Source organism: Daucus carota, chromosome 1, assembly GCF_001625215.2.
Source record: "Daucus carota subsp. sativus chromosome 1, DH1 v3.0, whole genome shotgun sequence".
NCBI lineage: Eukaryota > Viridiplantae > Streptophyta > Magnoliopsida > Apiales > Apiaceae > Daucus > Daucus carota.
In genome coordinates this window covers 53,263,560-53,289,849 of record NC_030381.2, presented here as the reverse complement: position 1 = coordinate 53,289,849, position 26,290 = coordinate 53,263,560, and the positions used below count along the sequence as shown (strand labels likewise).

At 34.7% G+C, this 26,290-nt stretch overlaps 4 protein-coding genes across 9 annotated transcripts; 1 reads left to right on the top strand and 3 right to left on the bottom strand.

Annotated features, from left to right (window-relative positions):
- Positions 1–1,300: 1,300 nt before the first annotated feature.
- LOC108225857 (protein FAR1-RELATED SEQUENCE 5-like) lies at positions 1,301–5,377 on the bottom strand. Its single transcript, XM_017400812.2, has 5 exons — positions 5,338–5,377; positions 4,019–4,889; positions 2,790–3,066; positions 2,136–2,699; positions 1,301–1,900 (listed from the first exon to the last, which is right to left on the bottom strand). Exons 1-5 carry the CDS (start codon positions 5,375–5,377, stop codon positions 1,301–1,303), a joined length of 2,352 nt encoding a protein of 783 aa, XP_017256301.2.
- Positions 5,378–7,463: 2,086 nt separating this feature from the next.
- On the top strand, positions 7,464–10,614 carry LOC108215310 (carotenoid cleavage dioxygenase 8 homolog B, chloroplastic). The gene is made up of 6 exons (XM_017387758.2): positions 7,464–7,856; positions 8,247–8,990; positions 9,146–9,342; positions 9,471–9,660; positions 9,867–9,969; positions 10,141–10,614. Exons 1-6 carry the CDS (start codon positions 7,554–7,556, stop codon positions 10,290–10,292), a joined length of 1,689 nt encoding a protein of 562 aa, XP_017243247.1. The 5' UTR covers positions 7,464–7,553; the 3' UTR covers positions 10,293–10,614.
- A 378-nt stretch (positions 10,615–10,992) lies between these two features.
- On the bottom strand, positions 10,993–16,106 carry LOC108204460 (probable transcriptional regulatory protein At2g25830). 3 transcript variants are annotated; one of them, XM_064086078.1, is made up of 7 exons: positions 15,546–15,683; positions 14,923–15,088; positions 14,661–14,722; positions 14,265–14,421; positions 13,863–14,140; positions 12,981–13,101; positions 10,993–11,404 (listed from the first exon to the last, which is right to left on the bottom strand). In XM_064086078.1, the coding sequence occupies exons 2-7, from the start codon at positions 14,965–14,967 to the stop codon at positions 11,312–11,314; spliced, it is 756 nt and encodes a 251-aa protein (XP_063942148.1). In that variant the 5' UTR covers positions 14,968–15,088; positions 15,546–15,683; the 3' UTR covers positions 10,993–11,311. The 3 variants fall into 3 exon arrangements, with proteins under 3 accessions (XP_063942148.1, XP_017229402.1, XP_063942147.1); XM_017373913.2 differs by lacking the exon at positions 14,923–15,088 and adding an exon at positions 15,933–16,104 and having other exon boundaries at positions 10,995–11,404; positions 15,546–15,700; XM_064086077.1 differs by lacking the exons at positions 10,993–11,404; positions 14,923–15,088 and adding exons at positions 11,417–12,065; positions 15,933–16,106 and having other exon boundaries at positions 15,546–15,700.
- A 3,565-nt stretch (positions 16,107–19,671) lies between these two features.
- Positions 19,672–25,863, bottom strand: LOC108204458 (nuclear pore complex protein NUP85). Of its 4 annotated transcripts, none has more exons than XM_017373908.2 (19): positions 25,430–25,863; positions 24,895–24,997; positions 24,694–24,804; positions 24,488–24,571; positions 24,182–24,253; positions 23,973–24,029; positions 23,733–23,852; positions 23,461–23,661; positions 23,220–23,330; positions 23,087–23,124; positions 22,655–22,811; positions 22,400–22,501; positions 22,228–22,284; positions 21,950–22,096; positions 21,790–21,860; positions 21,598–21,685; positions 21,322–21,378; positions 20,899–21,124; positions 19,672–20,135 (listed from the first exon to the last, which is right to left on the bottom strand). In XM_017373908.2, exons 1-18 carry the CDS (start codon positions 25,768–25,770, stop codon positions 20,930–20,932), a joined length of 2,112 nt encoding a protein of 703 aa, XP_017229397.1. In that variant the 5' UTR covers positions 25,771–25,863; the 3' UTR covers positions 19,672–20,135; positions 20,899–20,929. The 4 variants fall into 4 exon arrangements, with proteins under 4 accessions (XP_017229397.1, XP_017229398.1, XP_017229399.1 ...); XM_017373909.2 differs by having other exon boundaries at positions 19,672–20,121; XM_017373910.2 differs by having other exon boundaries at positions 19,672–20,111.
- Positions 25,864–26,290: the final 427 nt, after the last annotated feature.

Here is a 26,290-nt window from a genome sequence, read left to right as displayed (position 1 = left end):
AGTATGGAACTGCAATATTGTCTTCGCCTGCTAATGAATTAAGGGAACCAATCATGAAAGAAGCAGAAGATTTATACAAGAAGGCAGCAGATAAGAAAATTTTTGAAATGGTAAAATCCAGATCATCAAAACCACAACCACCACAGCAGAAAGAGAAAGAAACAAGCTCCACAAAAAAGACTGTCAAATTTGCTAGGAACTTGGCTACTATATTCGAAGATGTAGCCTGCCAATCGGAAGAGGAAAATTGATACAAATGTTTGACTCTGTTTTTGTGATATATTGGTGAATTTGGCACAAACTTGTTCATTCATGTTCTGCCTTTGTGACTTTGGCACAAAATTGTTCATTCATGTTTGACTCTGTTTTTTGTGATATATTGGTGATACAAATGTTTGACTCTGTTTTTGTGATATATTGGTGACTTTGTGATATTAGTATAATTCATGTTCTGTTTTGAGATATTAGACTTGTTATAAATATTCAAAAGAGCAAAAAATTACTCTATTAAATCTGATCGTATTAATATGTTTTTATTCCTCTTTCGCATTAGCAGCAAAAAATCAAAATATGAAAAACACTACATTATCAATTTCAACTAAAAACACATATCTTTTAAACATTTTTAAAATCATAATTGTATATAATGTGGCGTTTTTCATTGTAAGTGTATAAATTTTTTACGATATCTCGAATTTAATTAGTTTAAGGTATAAAATTATCACTCTAAACCGAAGATATGATAGAATATCAACAAATCTTAATTTACATTCTAAAAATCATTACTCGAATTCAATTTATTTCAAAGTATAAAAAACTCATCCAATTATTCATTTTTTGCCCTGCATATCACTAACTTACATACTGCAAATCACTAAAATGTAAAGTACAAATCACTAATATCAGGTGACTAAACTACTAAATTGATTTTCTGATCAAACCATTCTCGACAAACATATTCTCACTAAGACAAGCAGTCGTTAACCGAGACGAATAAGCAGTGGTTCCCCTCTTATCACTGGGAAGAACATTTCAACCATGAATCAATAGGTTCACAAATTTCATTACACAGCTCATTTTTTTGCAAAACATTGTACCTCTCTAGCTACAGAGTACGAAAACGTCTACTTCCAGACCCCAGCCTTAAAAGCATAGATAGAGTTATGCATAAACTACAAGAATCAAAATATACATTCAAGCCACTGTCAACTTATGAACTGTCTTAAAGTACAAATTTCCTGAGCATCATTTAAAAAGTGTTTATATAATATCTTCAAACTGTCAAATACTTTCAAGCCACTTAACACACATTTGTTTCTATTCCTCCTTTTTTCTTTGGACAAGTTCTAGAATCATGAGTCGTCGCAGAGCATTCTTTGCATCTTCTAATCCTTTTCTTCGATTTATTCAATGCTTTCTCCCGGTCACTGATCAACCTCTTGAAATGATTACCTTTGTTCTTTGAAATGTTTGGTACAAGAATATTAAGTTCTCCAACTGGCTGTTCACCAAGAATAGATGCAATATGATCTTTCTTACTAAACTCAGCAGCATCACCCCCATATTTTTCAAGCTCAGCATTTATTTCCTTTATAGCTTTGTGCACATATTCAAGTTTCTCTAAATCAATACCAGCATTGTTAACCGTTTGACGAAAATCAAACCATATATTTGACAACTTTAAAGACACTCTCTCCATCTTGAAATAGTCATTAGATACCAGATCAACATCTGATCCACTGCCACACTCAGCGATTTTCATCCATCTGTTAAGCACGAGGCTTCTAGGAAATTTTGTAACGCCTATTTGCTTCAAGCCACAGAATGCATGCCTACATACTATTCCACACATAACAAATTTCTGACATGAACATACAGCATGAGCTTTACTAACGGAAACCTGCATTAAAAAAAAATAACTGAAATCAGTTCCCATAAAATATATGTGAAAATCTGTTAAACTACATTACATTGCTATAATCTTAGTACCTAAAATATATGTTATGTTAGTTATGCATTCTGCATTCAAAAAAGTAAACACAACACAAAATATGATAAAAATTAAATTAAATTTAACAGGTTTTATATCACATTAAGACAACTAAACTAATTATATTATACTATTCATCACATACCTTAAAAATTTTGTCCTTAACCTTCACATCTCTAATTTCAAGATGAATGACTCCATTAACATCTTCACTCATCTTCTTAATCTGCATTTCCAAGCACGATGCTAAAATTTCTTCCTGAAGCTTGTAAAAAATTGCACGCGTAAAGATGTCAGCAGCATCATTTTCAATATACCATCTTGACAACGTTGATGGACTGCTAGAATTCGACTCGTGGTCTAGTCTCTTTGTTTCATTCCGTTGCCTATCCATAGCACTCTGAAACCGTATCCAAAACTCGCACAATGTATCACTCTGTCTATGAAAATGGCCAAAAAAAAAGTTTTCACTTTCAGACCTACTTGTTGTTCTCAACAAACCAAACATTGGACTGTCCCTAAAATATGAAGGGATCCATGATGCCCTCATCTCATACATATCAGATAGCCACTTGTTTTCCTCAAGATTAAACTCTTTAATAACAGATTTCCAGCCATTTTCAAATTCTTCAACCTCCAATGTTGATGACCAAATATAAGCCTTCATTTTCTCCATAAAATCAGTCTCCTTGCACAAACGGTTACCAAGCTGCAACAATAAGAACGAAATTGGTCAGTATCTCTATGTGCAACCAAAAAATAATCAACTCAACTAATATGCATAACTTTAAATTACTACCTTAATTGGAAATTTTTGCATAATATGCCACATACATAGACGATGCTTGCTAGCAACTAATCCATTTTCAGAAGAAAAACAATCAGGGATAGCTATCTTCATCGCAGGGCACTGATCAGTAATCAAAACAACTGGATTACGTCCCATTGCCTTCACAAAATGCCTAAATGCCCAGCTAAAATGAGTAACATCCTCCTTTGCTAAAAGACAAGCAGCAAATGTAACACATCGATCATGTTTATCAACACCGGTAAACGGCGCAAAAATCATATTATACCTACACAAAAAACAACAAAAATAAAAAACTCAATATAAACATATAATATAGAACAAACTACTACACCTAGAAAAAATAAAAAATTGCAGTGCAATGTTGCACAAAATGATGCAGTTCAACTACAAACACTACAACCACTTAAACTAAAAAAATGTCCAAATCACTAAAACAAACTGCATATACTACTAAATTATTAGACAAAAATCACTAAAACTACTAGCTGAATCACTATAACAACCTCAGAAAAACCAGTACACTGCAGTTCAAGGATTGAGGCAAAGGCGTATCTACTTGTAAAAACTCTTGTACATTCGGACGTTAAAATGCAACTGTATTTAAACCAAAATCCTTCATTACAAAATATAAGGATTTGCAGCCTAGTGGTTACAGGGAACGTAGCAACACATAGTTATCAGAGAAAAAAAATCTGACATTTTACGTACAAGTCAGAATGGTCAAGCAAAGTGATGAGCACAAATAGAGGTTACATGATAAAATAAAAAGAAGAAAGAAATGGTGAAGATAGTCGTTTGGCAAGGATGGAGATAGCATCTGGACTCCAACAAAATTAAGATGACATGCAATGATAAAAAAGAAGAAGAAACCATTTTAAATCAAAAGTGGAGATCATCAAACAACTGGTTAATCAAAACGGCGCGCCTTAGAAAATTTTGAAGCATAGCAAGGTAAATTGAGACAGTGACAAGTATGAATTATGCAAGACAGCGAACTAATGGTGTAAACTACTGCCATACACAAACTACCAGCTAGCATTAACTACTGCCATACACAAACTACAAGCTGAATAACTATAACACACTAAATTATTAGACAGATCACTAAAAACTACTAGCTTAATCACTATAACAGACTCACAAAAACAGGGTAATACAATTCAAAAAAAACATACTATACACAGAAAAATGTCACTCAACAAGTACACCAAACTTACTTGTTCGTATCAAATGTGGCATCAAAGGACACGGCATCTCCATATATTTCAAAATTCCGTCTACCAGTTGGATCAGCCCAAAACAGCATGATTAAATGTCCATCTGGATCCAATTCATAAGCAAAATAAAAAGCTTTCGAAGTCTCCTGCATAACCTTGAAGTTGTCTATTACCATCTGACCATCTCTTACACCAACATATTCTTTCAAATCACGACTGAAATTTCTAAAATCACGTAAGGTTGCACCTACATTACTATAACCACCAGCCATTTCCTTTACCAAACTATAAGCCTTGCTGCATCCAATGTTAACCTTACTAGCATCAAAAACCATATTCCGCAAACTAATACTCATATCTCTACTACATCTCAAAAACTGCCGACCGTCTTCACTAGCTAAAGGATGATTATGCGACTCAACAAAATTCAATATAAAATACCTATTAAGACTCATAATCTTGACAACTATTTTCGCTTTGCATCCACATCTACGAGACCCCGTACGCCTTTCCTTAACAATTTTACCAACCTTTTCTTCACTGCCAAAATTAGCTACATTATAACCTTCTTTACTGCAAACAAAGTGTTTCAAAATAATCGTCCCATCAGCATCCTTTTTCTCCGTTCCCTTTCTTACATCAAAACCTCCCAACCTTCCATACTCCTTATAAAACTTAAACGCCTTGTCTAAACTATCAAACACCTGATTAGGAAACGGCAACTCAACTAAGTCAACAGAACTTGGTAAATAATACTTCTGACCACCAGGAGACAACGTGTAGTTTGTTATTGAACTATCACATTCATCAGAAACAACAACATCACTGACATCAACAGCCCCCACACGAGAACAATCACCACAAGTCGAACCTGTTTGCGAAAAAAACAAAAGCACATATCAGCTGCTCAACTCTTTTGAACTAGATACTAACTATAAAAACAGAATTATTCAAAAAATCTAACATATCATCATCAAAATCACACAGTCACCTCTCACATAGCCTCAATTGCAAGCTCAAAAATACAAAATCCTCAAAAGATAATAATCAAAATCACTACTCAATTTAATATTATATATCTAAAAAATCAAAGCAAAAACTTGATTCTCACATTGTAAACTCTCACATAGCCTCCATTACAAAGCTCAAACACAAAATTCCTCAAAACATAATAACGAAAATCACAACTCAATTAACATTCTATACCTAACACTATCAAAACAAAAAGCTTGATCTTCGACAAAAAACTATACTTCAAAATCGAAAACATAATAAACTAAGATTAACAGTAAATATAATACACATAAGATGCAAATTACCTTGATTATCACTGATTTTAGCCAAATCCAATGTAATCATCTTCGATCAATGGAAAAAACAACACAACCTCAGTTCGAAGAGAGAAGCAACCGTTCGAACAGAGAGCTATTCACCACAAGTCTTTTGCTCAGTGAAAAATCTCCGACAAATCGTTAAGAGACGATGATATCGAGAAATATATGATAGTTTAGAGAGAGAGATATGACAGTTAGAGAGATGAGTGTTTGATGAGAGAGAAAGTAACGGAATGAATGCGTTGATTACGTAAAAATCTTTGTCTTTTATATTTTTTTTATTTGATTTAATTCAATGGCTGAGATTAAAAGATGATATTATTTAATGGATGGATAAGATAAGTTCCTAGTTTTTATTTTTAAAAAGGTTTGTATTTGATCAAAAGCCTATATATATATATATATATATATATATATATATATATATATATATATATATATATATATATTCTATTTATACTTGTACTAGCGTTTTTCCAAAGAATATCTTTTGAATACAAATTTTCATATTTGACTATCATACTTATATATATAAATTAATTTAGTTCAGTACATGTATTCTATAAACTTAACTAAATGTATAGACAAGAAAGCCATAAACTTAACTAAATTTTTTTTTTTAAAAGCCTAATTTTTTCAGAAGAGATGACGGAGGACTATCACCTATTCACCTTTACTACTTTCCTCGGCGCTAAGTAGGGAGGTCTTTTTGTTAAATAGCTGCTAAGAGCATCTTCCAGGGAGATAGTTAACTATTAACTAAAATTATTAATATGTTAATATAAATGATTAGGTAAAATTTGTTGATGTTGTAAATAAAATGCTTCAATGATAATAGCTATAATGATTAGTTATATTTAAAAATTTACTATTTTATTATTTTAAAATTCTGACGACTATAATTTTAAATAATAATTATTTATTGTGAATATATTTATGGCCGCATTTGGAAGTTAGTGGCTTGGTATAAAATTAGAAGTTTGTGGTGATTTAGAGGTTTGACCATTTCAATCCGCTAATGATAGTGCTTGATAGTTAGCGAATTGAAATAGAGGTTTTGGCTCAAAAAGCTAATTTTCAAAAAGCTAATTTGAAGAGTTTTTTGGGTTAGAGGTTTCGGTATGTGTCATAAAAAGCTGATGAAATAATTATTTACTAAACAATTTTACATGAAACCGCTAATTCAATCCGCTAGTCAAAACATCTCTTTCAATCAGCTAGTCAAAACATTTAATTCAATCCGCTAACCGCTGATTCCCAAACAGTACCTGTAATTTTTTTTTCTAAATTCAATAAAAAAAATTCATACAAATATATATATATGTGTGTGTGTGTCATTCTAAATTATTAAAATAATTTATTATTTACTGATATGTTATTCTACTATTCTCAAATTTTAATGGTGATATTTTTACATAGTAATTATATATTGTTAATAAAACTCAAAAATAATTTTTCTTCTAAATTCAATCAAAGAAAGTTTTTATATAAGGATACATGTTATTTTTATTAATTAGAATAATTTTATGTATAATGCAAATCATATAATTTCTAAATTTCATTTCATTTTCAAATTTTGTATAAAATTTTAAGAGCAAGATTATAAAATTTTAAACAAAATTTTAACGTGCTACACATTATACATATTACCTCAATTTTTAGTGTTCAGCGATTATATATTAACAGATTAACCTCTCTTTGTGCGTGGTCCATGGATTATAAACTATGTTATAGATCTACAAGTGTAACTTACCATTGCATTCTTTATTCTTATCGGCCGATTACTAACCTGGATCTACAAATGTACATGCAACTATTTGAACGCATCAGCTACTATTTTAAATTAAGGTACCATATTATATTATTTTTCTAATATTAAATTGATATTTTATTGTGTGATAAGAGCATCAAAACAAAATATATCCCTGTTGAATAACAGTCGTGACGTGCATGCCACGTGTCTTTTTACTTGGATCACAGCTCCGCGAAATTGACTGTGATTCACTACGATGCAAAATATATTTTATTACATAGTAAATCAAAGTGTCTTGTAGTGCAAGGGAATTCCTCCAATCAAGATACCTGACGAATCGAATAGTACTAAGTAATTTTCAGGTACTATAAATATGTTGGGCATAGACAAAGTAGTTCATATTTAAAACTACTACTTGAATTAACACTTATCATTTGCATCTTTAGACATGGCTTCTCTCGCACTTTCAGCCTCGGGAGTTAATCTGAACAAGGCTGTTTCAGGTAAGTTCGATGATTTTCGAGGCGGTTTCAGTTTCAGTTTCGGTTCGGTCACTACTAACGATAGTAGTTTTGCTAAGAAACGCAACACGGCCATCGTGAGTATTGCAACGCAACCACCACCGGGAGTTGTTGGTAATCCAAGAACTGGAAAAAATGATGAGACTAAGAAGCTTGCGGCATGGACTAGTGTCAAACAAGAGCGTTGGGAGGGGGAGCTCACTGTCGAAGGCGAATTGCCCCTTTGGCTGGTACGTTATAATAGATGATCCTGTTAAACCCTCCTCTCGAAACTTAACTACAAATTTATCATAGCTATGTACTTCATGGCTTTGATTTTCATTGTTCACGGGAGGAACATTTTTTTAAGATCCACGCGGACAGAAAATATAAAATATACCAGCATTATTTCTCATGGATGCATAATTTAACTCATATATTTTTGCAACTAATTTATATGGGGAACAATCATGATGTATAAATGTATAATCATTCATCTTGTTGGCGCTTTAGTTTTTCTCCAACATGGGGCAACTTTAATTATTTATATATGCTAGCAATTTTTTTAAAACTATTTATTCAATAATGCACATTTTTGGAAAAAGAAACCCTAATAATATTGATCTATTTATTGCATGCAGAACGGGACGTACTTAAGGAACGGACCGGGATTATGGCACGTAGGCGACTACAACTTCCGGCACCTCTTCGACGGCTACGCCACCCTAGTCCGGCTCCGCTTCGAGAACGGACATCTCGTGATGGGGCACCGCCAGCTCGAATCCGATGCATATATAGCTGCTAAGAAGAACAACAAGCTTTGCTATCGTGAATTTTCCGAAGTTCCTAAGCAAGACAATTTCTTGGCCTACATCGGTGAATTAGCGAATTTATTCTCGGGCGCCTCCTTGACTGATAATGCAAACACCGGCGTCGTCCATTTAGGCGACGGCCGGGTCGTTTGCTTGACCGAAACGCAAAAAGGGTCGATTATTATCGATCCCGACACATTGGACACATTAGGCAAGTTTGAGTATAGTGACACTTTAGGTGGATTAATTCATTCGGCACATCCGATAGTGACAGATTCGGAATTTTTAACGTTACTGCCCGATTTGATAAATCCCGGGTATTTGGTGGTCCGGATGGAGCCGGGGACTAATGAAAGGAAAGTGATCGGTAGGGTGGATTGCAGAAACGGACCTGCTCCGGGTTGGGTTCACTCTTTTCCGGTGACCGAACATTATGTGGTTGTGCCGGAGATGCCATTGAGATATTGTGCACAAAATTTACTCAAGGCCGAGCCGACTCCGCTTTATAAGTTTGAGTGGCACCCCGAATCCAAAGCCTTTGTGCATGTTATGTGCAAAGCTAGTGGGAAAGTGGTGAGTCTCATCTCGAACAATATTTTTTCATTTATTTTTCTGAAATTGTTTATTTGTCGTAGAACAGTGTTACAGTCTTCGGATCATGATAATTTCAGAAAACTGTCGAGATTTATTCAGTAATAATTTTGATAGCTGAATGTATATTATTGAAGGTGGCAAGTGTGGAGGTTCCGCTGTTTGTGACGTTCCACTTCATTAATGCGTATGAGCAAACAGATGAAGATGGAAGGGTGATCGGAGTTGTTGCTGATTGCTGTGAACATAGTGCCGACACCACAATTCTAGATAAGCTCAGATTGAACAGTCTCCGATCTTATTCGGGTGAAGAGGATGTCTTGCCAGATGCACGGTAAGTAAATAGTAATGGACTTATTACCGAGAGGAGAAAAAAAATCGATCTGATGTACTAAAGCTGGGAATATATGTGTTCGGTGTTGATGAAAAATTAACGGAATTTAAATTTATTTGGTATTATAGGGTTGGTAGATTTGTGATACCATTCGATGGGAGTCCAAATGGGAAGCTAGAGGCAGCATTGAATCCAGATGAACATGGAAGAGGAATGGATATGTGCAGCATTAACCCCGATTTCTTGGGCAAGCCATACCGGTATGCTTATGCTTGCGGTGCTGTGCGTCCATGCAATTTCCCCAACACCCTCACTAAGGTAATTTCAACCGGTCGAATCCGAGTCTCCTGTGACACTGAGTTTATTAAGTGACCAATTCTCTCAAAATCTCAAGGGGTCATATGTTATATTTTAACAAGATTCTCAATTATATCGAGATTTATTAAAACCAATACTAAATTGTAAGACATATAAGATGCATGATAATGCGGTTAATTAATTAATGTTTCGATATCGAATTGCAGCTTGACCTGGTAGACAAGAAAGCGAAGAACTGGTACGATGAGGGTGCAGTTCCGTCTGAACCATTCTTCGTGGCACGGCCTGGTGCAACTGAGGAAGACGATGGTAATTCCACTTATAATTAACTACTAAACTGTTCTAGATTAGAGTAATCAAGTAATTTATTCTTACCAAAGGCATCTTCACATCTGTACATCTCGGATTTTATAATCCCGTGACAAAATCTTTCGAGATTCGATCACAATAAATAATAAAAACGAATATTTGCATCTGCAGGGGTTGTGATCTCGATGATCAGTGACAAAAATGGCGAAGGCTATGCACTGGTCTTAGATGGGAAATCATTCGAAGAAATCGCAAGAGCTAAGTTTCCCTATGGTCTTCCTTATGGCCTCCATGGATGCTGGGTTCCGAAGAAATCGCCATAACTATACCGAGAAAAATATACATTAAACTCTCTCCGTCCTGTAAAAATAGTGTCGATTTCTATGTCTGATTGTCGAGTGACCGAGGCTATGTGTTGGTCATATTTATTGTTTGTGATGTGAATATATATATTTTGTAAAAGTTAGTTTGATTTTATTTCAGTTGAGAGGAATATAGCTTTGTATCTGGGTTTAGGCTTCGGCAATGTCTAGCAGCACGTTGAAGTGTATTGTGCGTGAATCGATCATGGATGTATGTGCTTGTGTAGTTGACAGTTTTTGCTTTGATCAGAAATAAAAAAAAACCGAATGTTCTTCTTTGTTATTTTTCAGGATTACCTGACATTATTTTTCAGCTATTGGATGAATATAGATTGACCAAAAATCTAACTTTTTAACACGTTCATCACTTTTTAATCACTTGACAAGTAAAATGATTATTTGTCCGTTGAGCGGTTGTTTTTAGCTAAATAATCGAAGTGATTATGTCACCCGGTCATTAAAGGCATTAAACGAGTACCTATCCGACGATTAAAAAGGGCTGGAATCTGATCGCTTGATATTCATTTAACGGCTAAAAAATAATAGGCGGCATTTACGACCATGACCCTTCTAATATTACTGGAAAACATGAATGAAAATTTGAAAGTTTCGAGTCTTTATCCTGAGTTTATGGGATACTCTAACTAGAAAAGAAGGTTTCAGTCAATAAACATTTGTTGCATTAACATATCACTGCTTTATAATGTGCTTTCATACAATCACTTTATTAACAGAGTACCTGTCTTGTGTAAAAAAATTAAGAATGTTATAAGTTCCGAAAGCAATGAACTCTCTTCCAAATGCTGGTACATGATCATGCCTTAACTTGAATCTGTAAGCTAAACAAAAATGTAAACCTTTCTACCAAGTATGTTGCGTGAATCAGTATACCTTTTTCTTTACTGAGCCGAACTATGGAGCTTTATGATTAGGCTTAACTACTTGTTGAAAAAATAGCTCAATAGCCTGTAATTATTTGATCATTTCTGGTCTGTATAAACAGCCTCCACGTCATCAAGCTCAAGCAATTTGGCCATGAGATCTTTGTTCAAGTCCTCTGCCTCGTCATCTACCTGAGACCCGACGATAGTTTGACAGTCAGTTTGCAGTTCAAATGATTAAAACAGTAAGGACTAAGGACCCTAAATGGCATCATAACTAGTATAGAACCACAATAGTAATCTTATGCACAAGATCTGCAAATGTATGGTACGGTGCATAGTTCGAACTCAAAATTGTTCAGGTGCAATGCTGTACAGATGGAGATTACAACAAGAGCAATACTGTAAGTTTATACATTAACAACTGTTTTAGAATGCCAAGTTGCAACATCCAAAGTTGTATAGCATGTGACGATTCAGAGTTAGTAAATTAATAAATCGTAGTACAATTAAAAGTTACATAATCCCAGGCGGTGTAGACTACAATGTGTACTTAATAAACACATTCCTCAAGCTTTCAATTATGATGGGGACCAGAAATCGAAAAAGTTCTAGGGAAGATTGCATTTTTAACTTGTATGATAACATAATGTTGAAGGAATAGACAAGGAGCAAGATGGAGGATGGTTTACACGAAATGACACTATAAACCATTCATAACTTAAACACTGTGCATAGAAAGGCCCTTGTGACTTTAGGATTATATACAACACGCCCTTCTCCCATGGCCAAGAAGGTATTGGGATGACCAGGAGCTGGTACAAAACGTGAAGAGTTACACTGCCGCTGATCACTGAAACCACATTCAGATGTCAAAGTAAGAATTTCATATACCTACCTTTTCCATTTTTGCAATGCCCCTTAATATAACTAAAGCTTCAACAATGAACTGATTATGTAACAGTCCAGTATGGCAGTATGTATCAGCCCTTTTTTCCGTCTAAAGTCGCAGTATGATTCTTTAGCGTCATCAAGCACACCCAGTTTGATTTAACTAGCAAATTCCTATCTTAGCAGTATGTCTTGCAGGGATTAACATATAAAATAACTTCAGTAAGAAATTCCAAACACCATATTTTCCAAAGAGAATCCATATGTTCACTACTATATTAAGGAAATTGTAATAACATTCAAAACAAATAATCCTGAACCAAACCAATCCAAACATGGGTAAGCTAGTTAACCAAGTTCCTATGTTTTGGTGTAATTGTAACTATAAGCACATCGGAAATAAAAGTTCATTTGTCCAATTCCAAAAATTGTGAAACAAACAGAGCAACTCATTTTAGTTCCAAGGAACTTGCAGTTACATAACAAGGTTACATCGACATGAACGAGACCCATGTATATCCCACTCATAGCCCATAGGGCAGGGTACCTCTATTATAAATAATTTGCACAAGTTCTTAAAATATCCCATTCACTTCCATCAATTCCCATTGCAGAAGTTTTTTTCATTGATTAAGAAGATTTCAGTTTGGCTCTTGTATGCCACTTTTTCCAAAGAAATTTACAAGTTAAGAAATCTTAAGGATCTCGACAAAGCTTAACAAATCCTACACGGTAACTAATTGTTGTCATATGGCACTCATTTACACAAGCATAATAAGTACTACAAATAATGTCAAATATTATAAGCAATACAAGAGAACTTATCCGATTATATAGAAAATTATGCATAATATACAGTTAGCAACGAGTAAAGTACCTCGACTGTAGTTAGTGGAAGAAGTTCAGACCCATTGTCTGGTTCAAAATTTACTCCTTCCTCGCGTAGTTTTGATAATATTGCTGTGTAATTTTCTGTGGAGGTTACAATTTTATAGTATCTACAAAAGAATAAGAGGGTATCAAGGAATGGTAGAGAAGAAGATGAATGCCTTGTACAAACAGCGAAAGGAGATGCTACACCAATCAATAATAATAATGATTTACCAGAATACAAATTGGGAACCAACTTCTAAGCTTATATCTAGATTCTAGCCACCCGTATAATCTATCCATACTATACTATTATAACCGAACACAGGTATAAAAATCTAGTTTGGTTAATCCACTATTTTTGGTTATCCCTTTGATTACCCACAACAGTTAGATCTTTCAATATATAGACGAGAACCATTAGATTTAATCTCAAAGAATGTTTATATATTATTGTCAACGCACGGGTTGTAAGCTAGTTTAATATCCATACATAGAAGGATTCTAATATAACTTTGCAGAAAGTTACACAGACTTCCCTCTAAAAACCTGAGAAACAACACCAGAAAAACTGTTCTTCTACCTGAACTTAATTTAAATTGTAAACTGCAACACTCTTGAATAATATACCTAATAAGTAATAACAGAATGTTTTTCCTCTAAATTAACCACCAGCATTGCTTAAAGGTCCCTCTAGTTTTCTGCTAATTTAAGTATCAATCAGACTTTGACTTCAAGTTGAACAGATCAGCATTATTTAAGAATAACGCATTCACAAAAAGATATAACAAAAACTTATGCAAGAGTAAGGCATATAGGAGTGATTGAATTGGGCAAGAACGTGCACAACAATACGACGACCAATAAATTAGGAAAGGCCACCCAGTACCTTTCAGATAGATCTTCCTCATTGTCCTCTTCATCAATTGGAGGTTCAATGACATCGTCAGCACCAGCATCTAAAGCAACAGCAAGGAGCTGATCTTTATCAGCATTTTTGGCTTTAATGTTGACAACTCGAGCACGCCTGAACTTAAACATAATGGATCCAGGATCTGCCATCTTTCCACCACAGTCCCTCACAACCTCTCTGACAAGTGCCACTGATCTATTAACTTTGTCAGTCAGAACTTCAACTATAATTCCAGCTCCACCATATCCATAGACCTAAATATACAGGAAACTTATGGAGTTGTAACATCAAAATATATCAACATTAATATAATTGGTGCCAAATATGGAGAAAACATTCACAATAATAATTAACACTTGGAGATTATGATTTAAACACCTCATAAACTTTCTCAATATAAGCTTCTTGTCCCTTTTCAGAAGCTTTCTTAACATTGCGCTCGAATATTTCTTTGGGTACATCAAGCTCCTTAAATTTCTCGAGTAAATCTGCCAATGCCTTGTTTGATACTAGACTGGGACCGCCTTTCTTAACACTGTAAAAAGTGGCAGAAATTAAAAAGTGTAGTCTAATAGAATTATCTTTGTGACATTACTCACAAGTAAGAAACACCCAAAAACTGGTTTTTCACTTTAAACCAAACACCTTAACCAGATGAAACTGTCAAAAATAATTCAGACCACCAATCACTTCTAAATAGAAGCCCTTCGAAATGCATACAAGTAGGAAATTCCACCACTGGAACTCCACCAATTTATCTGTGGAAAAACTTACGCAGATATAACTTCCTTCCCTATTCTTGAATACAACTTTGCCTTCTTAGCATCCTGAGCCCCCTGCACTAGGACAAACCTTTTAGCACACAGCGTGTGAGCCATAATTGCTTTTACTTTACTGAAATTCCTCCTATATATACTTAAAAAATTTCAAACCTATACAAAATATATTTTTTTCCAAAATGTGTGGATACAGCAAAGCTTGATTATCCTTATAACTATGAATACCATGGCTAAACCTGTATCTCGATTATCCATACCCCTCTGTGGAGTCCAATTTGGTGTATCGGCGTACACAATTGCATCACACCATGCTCTGATTTCTAAGTTAATCCATAGCAATACAAATTCTGGTCGCCGCTAGTATTCAAGTAACAAAAAAGATTTTCCCCCCGTCACTCCAACCAAATTACCTCAAAGAAACACCTATATACAAACTTTCAAACCTAAGTAATCAACTTAAATTCCAGAAAGGCAAGAAACTGAATCATGTCTTAAGGGCTAGGATAACCTAAATATCAACAAACAAATGATGACAATCCCAATTCGCATCTAGTATTACTAGTGGTGGATGCCCTCTTGAGCATGGTATTTCAAGTGACCTTAAACGCCATTATTTATAAGAAAAGATATTTTTTTTTCTTTCAGCTTGTACAAATTGGGCTTCTGTATTCATTTTCCAATGTTTCCATCTCTAGTATCCAACCTACTCATGACAAGCTTCAGTTTTATTCTTCAACTTGTAGTCGTGAGAGATATAATTCATTGATGCAAAAACAACAAAAAATTCATCCAGTCATCAGCACTATCATGCGCTATAGAAGTTCAGTTACATCACAAGCAATCAAACATGTACACAGTTACACAATATTCTAGAACACACCTTTCTTCCTGCAATTTTGCTGGATCGCCTTCCCATACAAAGAGGACCTGAAGTCCAAATCTTTCTCGCAGATTGAAGCTCAAATGAATGAACCCCATTTGCAGAAAACGAGTTATATAGTGGAGAACATATCTTCCTGCTAATCAAATCGCTACCTGAGTACCAAAACACTTTCATTCAAGATTCACACGGCGAGGGGGAGAGGGAGAGGGAGAGGGAGAGAGAGAGAGAGAGAGAGAGAGAGAGAGAGAGAGAGAGAGAGGGAGGGAGGGAGGGAGGGAGATTAGTGTACCTTGAAGAGGGAAAGAGATAGGGAGAGGGAGGGAGGGAGAGGGGGAGGGAGAGGGAGAGAGAGAGAGAGAGAGGGAGGGAGGGAGATTAGTGTACCTTGAAGAGGGAAAGAGATAGGAGGTTTAAGCAAAACCCCATTTGAGAATCTAAGCAGAGATGCCCCAAATGCTCTTACTGACAAGTAGCAAGATAAACCCATCGACACTTTCTGTTACAATTGTTCTTTCACTCTCAATTCAATTTTTAATCTTTTAAACTTCAATTGTGACATACAAAAGATTCAAGAAAGGCGAGGGGTATTGGGAATTTGGGATGGTGGGATCAGTTTTGATAAGGGTTTTTACCGTGTGTTTAAAAAAAGTTGAGGGTTTTACCGTTAGAATGAAGTTACAAGACCTTGATAATTATTTTGCTTATTATTTTTTTTTACGAAAAGCGAAGAATTTATACCGGAAATCCAACATAAACTTCAAAACTGTTAATTACAACTCAATCGTAAAAAAACACGATCTAAATAAGTAGACTTTTTTTTCAGATCGGTTAAAACATATAATATTCAACAAGTTCTTTAATCTAAAAATATTATAATCCCATCAATCGGGAACATAGTAACATTACATAAATACTACGATTTTCAAAAATATACACTGTTACGAAGGGTTTGGATGGTATTATGCTGCTTGTTCTCTTGCAATCTATTATATATCTAATAGAACAAGTGTGAGTAATTTAATTCGTTGAGACGAAACTACCCTTGCTCACAATACATATATATTCATAAATAGTGAGGCTATTATTGACTTTTTATTTTAACAAATTTATTAGACATTAATGTCTCTTCATTAATATACATTAATTACTTTATAATTAAAACTCCAATATACATATAAGTATATATATACTCCCTCTGTCCCTCCCATTTCTTATCAAATGGGTTGAGCACGGAGGTTAAGAAATATGTATAAAGTAGTGGAAAAATATGTATAAAGTAGTGGAAAAGAGGAAGAAAAGTGGGTGAAGTGGTGGGACCCATTGATTTTTATTGTATAAAAACAAGATATTGGAGTAAAAGTAGTGTGAAAAGGAAAGAAAAATGGAGAAGTAGTGGGACCCATTAACTATTTTTGGTAAGTTTTGAAATGTAAAGAATTGGATGGGACACCTCAAAAACGAAAGTGTAAAGAAATGGGAGGGACGGAGGGAGTAATATTTATAATTATGATTTAATAAACATGATCATTATTTGAAATTAATTTAATATTATATATGTTAAAACAATATATAATCATTTTTAAACTTTAAATTTTCCCCATAAATTTTGTAATTTTTTATATCCTGGCTGATTTTCAAACTATTAATCAAATCTCTTACCAATTAGACATCGATTTAACCGGATTTTACCAAATCGGATCAAAATTTGTCCGATTATCGATTATTCCGTTAATTCGGCTGATTTTTAGAATTTAATTATTATGATTTAATAAAATTTATACACACACACACACACACACACACACACACACACACACACACACACACTAATATATACATATATATATACACACACACATATATATATATTAGAATGATTATAAATAATATTTAACTATATGACAAAGACTCTAATTCGGCAAGAACCTCATTTTTTTAAAACAAATTTTCAATAATTTTAGGTGAGTGGTATTTTAATTATATAATAAAAAATTTAAATAGTGTATTTTTTTTGTAATTATATTTTAATAAATATTATTATAGTGACGATATGTGTACATATATACATCAGCATAGGGGTCGTTTGGATAAACTTAAAAAAAGTGACTTCTTACTTAAAAAAAAAAGTGGACTATTAGTGAGAAGTAAGTCTAGACTTTAAGTTTATTAAAGTGTTTGAAAGAAAGTAGAAGTCCTGATAAAAAGATGGAATTTTCGGTTTCTTATATGTGCTTTTGACTTTTTACACAAACGGGTCAATAAAAGTAGAAACTAAGAGCATCTCCAAGAGCCTCCTTGTTGGCTCCTAAATATAATATAAAAAATGTGGTTCTTAGCAATTTAGAACAAAGTTAAGAGTGTGAACTCCAACAATACTCTCTACATCTCTTCTCTATTTCATATTTTATTCATATATTGGGCTCCACTACAACAAAAAAGAAAGTGAAAGATGGAGGTGAATTGGATGGAAAGATTTTTTTTATTGTAAAAAAATAAGTTAGGAGCCATGTGGTGGCTCTTAACTTTGAGGAGAGAGGAGAGAGAAACAAGAGGCTCTTAAGATTTAAGAGCCATTTAAGAGTCTCTTGGAGCAACATTTTTCCTCTCCCTCCTCAAATCTCAAGTTAGGAGCCTAAATGAAGAGGCTCTTGGAGATGCTCTAAGAAGCCGGAAGCAGGAACAACCTAACATACACATGATATGACTTCAAATACAAACAAATATTACATTTAAATTACGTTTATAACACAAATAATCTTAATTTGGAAAAGATGAATAAAAAAATATGAGATATATTGAAAAAATAATTTAAAACAACCCGTGCTTTGCACGGGTTAAAAAGCTAGTTGCATAGAATTAACATAATTCCCCGGGATGATTATGGTTACTCTTCGGTAAAATTGTTCCCCATAGTTCCCCAGGATATTGCAATTTTCAAAATTGTTTGCTATTTATACAAAATTTTAGTCCTGATCTTAGTCAGCTCTCCTGAGAGAAGATTCGGATCTACCTGGCCTTCGATTTCGGCTAGGCCCTTGTCTGCATCTACGTTAACTGAAATACTGAATACACCCATGCATTGTAGCATCGTGAATCATGAAAATACAGAAAAATTATTAATATGTTACTCTTAACAAAACTCGAAAAAATAACCTTCAAGAACAATTTATAATAATCACGTATAGACCGCAAATTGAACTTAGTACGCTCATCATCTTCATCTTGCATTGCTCACATTTCGCATTCACTCTCAAAACACAAATCTGCAGAAATTCAGCAAAGACACGGTATGGACATAGCACTTCAAGAAAACGACGAAAATATACAGAACACGAATAAAATTTGGATATTAATCACCAAAATTACTGCGTTTGCGTAAGGATTTTGAGCATGATTTTGTGCGTAAGGATTCATAACAGAAGTAAAGAAAAATGCAGAAGAGAGTTGTTTTGGATTCCTGCACCAAGCAATTCTAATTGATTGCTCTCCTAAATAATTATTTTGTATATATTCTCGCGCATGGAAATTTTATTGACCATATTTCTCGATGTTTCTATGTTTTCTTCAAGTATTATTGGAAGCGAGTTTCTAATATTTTGCAGAGCAAATCTCCTTAGATTAGTTATCCATATGCACAGCAGCTTTCTTTTTATGTCTCGAACCATTTATGATCCGTTTATATTGTCTCCCGTTCGTCTCTCTTTGTTGCATCTGCTATTTGATTTACTATCATTGCTTTCATCTCTTATTATCATTTTTAATTTCAGTTCCGAGTAAAAACAAAAAGAGCTTTAAAAAAGCAAAGGTAAAAGCGTATCAGTGTAGATTAGCTCTCAGCCTCTCATCCTGGCCTAAGGACAGGAAAAGGGAACCTCATCACCCATCAGATCATTAAACAAAATTAACTGCATTTTCAAAGTTGTATCTTTCCATGGAACATCTCGGCTGAAAGCTCTTCGTGTTTTCTATATTAATAATTCTAAAACAAATTCACAAAACTATGGGGCCGTTTGGGTGGGCTTAAAATAAGTGCTTCTTACTTAAAATAAATAAGTGGAGTAGAAGTTAAAAGCAAGATAAGACTTATAAGTGATTAAAGTGTTTGGGAAATAAGTAGAAGTCCTGAAACAAAAGATAGCATTCCTAGCTTTTTATAAGTGCTTCTTGACTTATTACACAAACGGTACGAATAAGTGCTCATAAGACTTATAAGTCCAACCCAAACACCCACGAAATAAGTGCTTCTAACTTAAAAGTCCAGAAGCGGGGCTTAAAAGCCCCGCCAAACAGCCACTATATCTCTTCTCCCTATAACGGTACTATATTATAGAGTAACAACTTAAATATACTTTAGGTACAATCAATACAATAGCAAACCAGCTGCATTACATTTTCAATAGGACCATACTTCTAACTAATAAGATGCACAGAAGCTGCACAGCAACAGAATCTTGCACAGAAACGACAGTATCCTGCACAGAAGCGACAGAATCTTGCGCAGCGGCAGAATCTTGTGCAGGACCGTGCGTATAACATTTATATGATGACCATCTTCACCAAATCCTGCACATATCTGCATTACAATATCTGAAAATTGAAACAATCAAATTAAAAAAAAAAAAAAGTCTGAGGCAGAACATAATAGTAACATATCTCTATAGATTGGAGTGACATCCATTAATGTTGGCATATACTTGTATGCATCAAATTCTTATTGGCATTTTGGCACATAAACTGATCTTCAATAGAAAAGCCTCCGGCAAACGCATAAACTACCTCCTTCCAAAAGTATTCTACCAAGGTTATATATTATATTATTATCAAATAAAATCTACTCTAATAAACTGAGGATAAGTAACTGAAATAACATTAGCTAATAAGTTAGCGAACTCCGAACATGGTGTTTCTTTTATTGTGTATATTTTATTTTCTTCTTTAAATTTTACATGCCGACTTGGAAAACACTAAAAGATATACAGTTGCAACCAATCCTCAAATGTTGTTCCTGGAAAGTCTGAAATGAAAAAACACCACAATTTTATACAGATGAAGATGATGTAAGGTAAAAGAAATTCTTGACTTTATAAAATTAATATTATGTTCTGAGAAAATCAACATGTAAACTTAAAAGAACTTTCTCGACAGTTATCCTTAATAAAAAAGTTCTCCCGGTGTAGGTATAGCTAATTATTCTACGCCAACTGAAGAGATTATCGACAATTGTGGCACAAGCAACATCTATGCTAGTAAACATAACCCATAAATTTACTCAGAAGATACAGGTCACAAATTCAGTAACATCTCAATAATATACTAATGAAAAAGAGGAAAAAAGAAGCAAGAAACATACTTCATATAATTTTCTAGTCATATAAACCTGATTACTCCTCCAAGATGGCTCGTCCAAGGTTAGTTGCAAGGGCCAGCCTGACAGAGCTCAAGGCCTGAGGCGGCAAGTCTGCTTCTATAAAGTCAGGACGTAGCCTTGCCATCGACAACTCTTGCAATTTATTTAGTAACAAGTTAGTTTGAGGGACGTTTAAGAGAGTACGCTCCTTCCAGTTAAGCAATTTCACCTACACATTACAACACGCAAAGAAAGTGTCAACAAGAAATTGTATTCTACATTCCCTATGGCCTATACATGCAGATACAACACCTTCGTCTTCGCTTCAAAATAGTAGAATAATAACAATTAGTTTTTTTAGCAAAAAATAAAACATTCCTAAAAAGCTGGTTTTAGGGTAAGGGGGAAGATATAAGGTGAGCTCACCGAGTCATATAAAAGAGATAGCCAGAAACGTTGAGGCGTTGATGGGTTCTTCATAAGCTGCAAATCAAAAAGAGGCATTGCCACTTGGATTAATTAACATGCTAGACATGTTGTAATGTGGATTAGTTAACATGCTAGACATGATGTAATGTTTACCATTAATGTCATTTTCTCATGAAAATGGCAATCAAATCCAAAATATACTGCCAGTAAGATTTGTTCTTTTGAAGTCTAAATTGAGGCAATACATGTAAACTTGAGCATGGAAAAATATACCAATATGAGAGCTTCAGAAGCTTTTCGTGCAGCATCAATACATGCAATATCAGTAACCTGCTGAAGGGATCTCTTGAAATCTCTATACCTGAAGCAGCACAGAAATTTGGAATCAAGAGAAGGAATAGCCTACTCAGTCTTTCTGCAAATGGAACACAGAAAACAAAAGGCACTAAACAGATGTAAGCCTACTTGTGGAGAAAGTCCAGACCACCCGCAGCTTTAGACTGAGATCCCAATAATTCAATTAATCCCTCCCATTGCTGCAGGAGGGAATAAAAAATATAATAGGTTAGCTGGAGTAGACTGGAGATGGATAATACATTATATCTAAATCACAATTTATTAATACCTTAAAACTTTCATCAGAGACCGACTTCCCAACAAAATCAAACAGCTGCTGAGCAATTCTGTTCAAACGAAATTCATCTTGAGCTTGCTGAAGCCAAAAAACTCCAGACCCTTTCTTCCCATGCTTCCAGTGATGTACACCGGCAATCTTATATAGAACATTAAAGAGAAGTGAAGCAAAGCAAATCAATGTGTCAGAATATTATATTTCTAATAACTGTAGCTTATAGAAGCACATCATAACCTCATCTCTTTCCTATATTAGAAGGGTGGAACTACCTTCATTGCGTTTGCACCAACATTATCAAGTTCATACATCCGGCAAATCTCTATATTCTGCTCAAGATGTCAAGTTATTAATTAGAAAATGTATAGTAAATAGAAAGATACCATCAGCTTCAGCAGATACTAGTTTCTCGAAGTAAAAATGACATCAAAGGTAAACAATAACCTTGAGCAGTACTTGGTTATGTCCTACGGGTTGTTTGTACAATAATATCTCTAACAAGCCCATTCCTTGCTTCTTGCATGATGCCAAATATATTGGAGCAATCTGTAGAAATAGACATAAAAATTTGCTAAAGAAGATGGGAGTTGAAGTGGCTGCAAATAAGTAAAAATTGGACTCGTTCTAGATGGATTTGGATAAGATCCACTACAGTAAGAAAAAATCATAGTAATAGTGGTCTTCAAATTATTTTCTTACTTGCCAAGTTAATGCATGTGAAGACAGAACTTGGGCATAGACAAGTCGATGGAGCTCCTCTATGCAAATTCCCCCCAGATTATTACGCTCTTCATGCAATAATATATCTGCTTGTGTGCTCCCAGCCGTTAGCAGCTCAATGGCATGAGTAATCATCCTAAAAGGGAGAACCAAAAGTTGCATGAGCAGTTGACGAAGAAATTCTTTCACATTGTATACTCTGTGGCATGAGCGGGTGGATTAAATGAATATGCAACTAACAACCCCACAGCTCGTTATTTATATGGAACCAAGGATTTTTATATATTATACATCTAATAACATTTTTAACAAGAATAGAGGAACTAGTGCACGTATTTACAAGATACATATTTAAGCTTCTATTTCCCAAGCAAGAAACAAACAGATAATATGCTTAAACTAGAAACTCACCAGGAACCAAACGATCTTGAGCATTCAGCTAAGACAACCTGGATCATGGGTTGTAATCAAGAAAACCTCAGACTAATACAAATGAGTAAGACTAGGTATAGTACTTCAGCAGTGTCAACAATATTCCCCTAACCTCAGTATTTTCTCCAAGAATTCCATTAAGTAGTTCCATCAATTTATGAGGACTGGATCCTGGTTTGAATTGCATGCATTTCTGAGCAAGATTATACATGCTTTCCATACCCTGTAGCAAAATAAGATATGCAATGTCATTTAAGACTTCATCAACAGAGATATAGAAGATGAAAAACTTTATACCATCACAGAAGCTCATTGGTTCTAAATTCAGGAGAAGAAATAACATTGGAACTGACCACAGTGAATGGTCTGATGTACAGGAAGTGTCCGATAAACAGCTCTACCCAATGAAATGTTGTAGCAGAAAGGACACTAGCATTACCCAACATAATTTGCAACAATTTTTTCAGACCCTCCCTTGTGTCCTGATGCCCACATTGAAGCCAAAAGGCACTGCAATCGAGCTTAGTAATTTGTCCTCGCCATTTCTCCCATGCCTAGTCAAGCCAGCAGAGCGAATAAGTTAAAGGGGTGAAGGAACAGGCTTACAATATTCTAGACAGCATACCTTAACAAAATCAGGCTTATTGTCAAAGCATTCGCCTAATTTTCCTGCTGATAGATTAGGGCGCAGGCGTGGCATTTTTGAGACAAGAACAACAACAGTCTCTACCAATCCATTCTCTGTCTGTTTAAATAGCCAACCAGATTCCAGACAAGTCAGATGATTGTATACTTTAGTCAACAAGCATGCCAAGATCAGTGATAAAATCCAAACAAAAAATACTTAGAGCTACTTCCTACTTACCTCACGACTCCCTATTTGATTGTGCTGATAAGAACTGTGCAGGCGCAACAATTTCACCTGCAATCAAAATCACCTCCTATTTAATGCATGTTCTCAAAGTTCTGAATTATATGATTAAACTGTATATACAAACCATATATAGTGTGAATCCTACACTCAAATTAAAAGATGTCAACTGCAATAGTTAGTAAATTGCATTCAACACATACCACAATATCTAGCCAGCCAACGGCTAGTGCAGCTGATAGTACGTCCCAATACTTGGGATCCTCTTCAACTGCCTGAAAAATTCCATGCACACACATTAATTAGTTCACTTCATTATAGAATCAAAAGGCTAAGAAATAACATTCAATACACACTAATGAGTAACGATTTTCAGTGATAAGGTAAGTCACGATTAAACTCGCAATGCCAACCAATGAGGCCAGAGTACAAAGCATAATAACCATAAGGGTATTGTTTCATTCAAAAAACATGCTCGTAGAGGCATTTAAAGGTTAATAATACCGAACCTGTAAATTAACAAGCTCAGTTTGAAAATCTACAAGTCTGGAATAGATTGTTGGTTGCTCTCCGTGGATAAGGTTGTCGTAATCCTGGTAACAAATAAAAGCATTACTATAACAGAATCAATCATGAATTGAGATGGAAATGTCAAAAGAAAAAATGTAGATGATATCACAACAGGAAAAAAACAAAGATAAGCTAAAATCCTTACTGATAACCAATCAACAAGGCGTTCAGGTATCCAACCATCAGACTGCTTATCAGCAAAGAATATTTCCATCAGTTCCCAAGCCGCTTTCGAAAATGTTGGCTCGTCAACCCTCTAAGCAAAATGCACAGAGAAACAATAGCACATACGAATCAACATTCTTCCAAATCCAAACCAACTTAAAGAACAAAGTATCAGTGTTACCTGTAGAACTGTTTTCGGATCTTCAATAACCGGATCAGGAAGCACTTTTTGATTCCCCAGCAATGAGTTTATTTCCCTGCTGTACTCAATCACATAGGCTGGCCTAAACACATACACAAATATACACATGTCACTAACAAACAAACTCGAGCAAGAGCAAAAGCAATATGTACATATGTGAAGAAGTCGTAGAATTGTTTATAAGTCGGCAGGATACGGAATGCAGGCATTCATTTCAATAACGTAATCTGACCTAAATACTTGTGCACATATGTAAATATTAGCCATAGAGATATTTACAAGTCAGCATTATAGGCACTCAAAGTTTAATTTCTGTTATTTTAAAAAACGATATCTCTTGCTAAACGCATAATGTAATTGTTTACGAGTCAGCATTATGTGGAAATACGGAATAGAGGCATTCTGATTTCTGATCAATAATCTAACAACCTAAAGAACACAAACATACACATATACATTATAATCGACAAATTCAAGTGAAAACTAAAAATATGAAGGCTCGAGAGGCATTTACAGATCAGCATTATACGCATTCGTATTCAAATTTTTTCGACTCTGAAGCACCGCAAACGGAGTAACGGAGCCATAAGCAATTCTCCTCCACTGCGCCTCGTATATATCGGCTTCGTCAACGCCGAGCTTCACCTCCACTACTTGTCCTCCCGGCTCGTCGTCGGACTCGCCGGCCTGCGGCTTCCGGATAACGGCGACGCGCAGGGAGTTTCCACGCGCCCACGCGATTGAGAGGCGAGAAATTGGGGGTTTCACCGTGTGGTGGAGTGCGATTGTGTGAGAGTTGGTTGGTGAGTGAGGGATGAGAGCGAGGTCATCGGAGTTGGAGGCGACACCGGGCATTTTGCCGGAGAGTCGCCGGAGATATGTAAGGTGTTGGAGGGTTTTTAGGGTCCGTTTGGAAGAGGTTTTAAGCTCAGTTGAAGTATGAGCTATACGGGCGCTTTTAAATTATTTGTAAAAATAATAAATATTCAAATACTTTTTATCTATCAACAAAATTTAAATTTTATTTATGTATTATCATTTTTTTATGCTTACATTTTATTTGTTTTATGTATATTTTTATATCACACTCATTATATCTTGTTGCAGATTAAGTCAAAAATTATCATCGAGACTCCTTACTTTTAGTATGATTTATGTAATCTTGTCATCCTCAATCCCGTTCTAAACAAGATATAATGAGTATATGTAATTTATTGTGATTAATATTTTTTCTTAATAAATTACCGTCGTGTATATATAATACCTCATGGACTAAGAGCTAAATATATACATTAATCAGGATAATAAATACATGTTGATTTCATAAATCCGATATAAACTTAAAATTTATAATTTTAATACAACTTTTATAAAA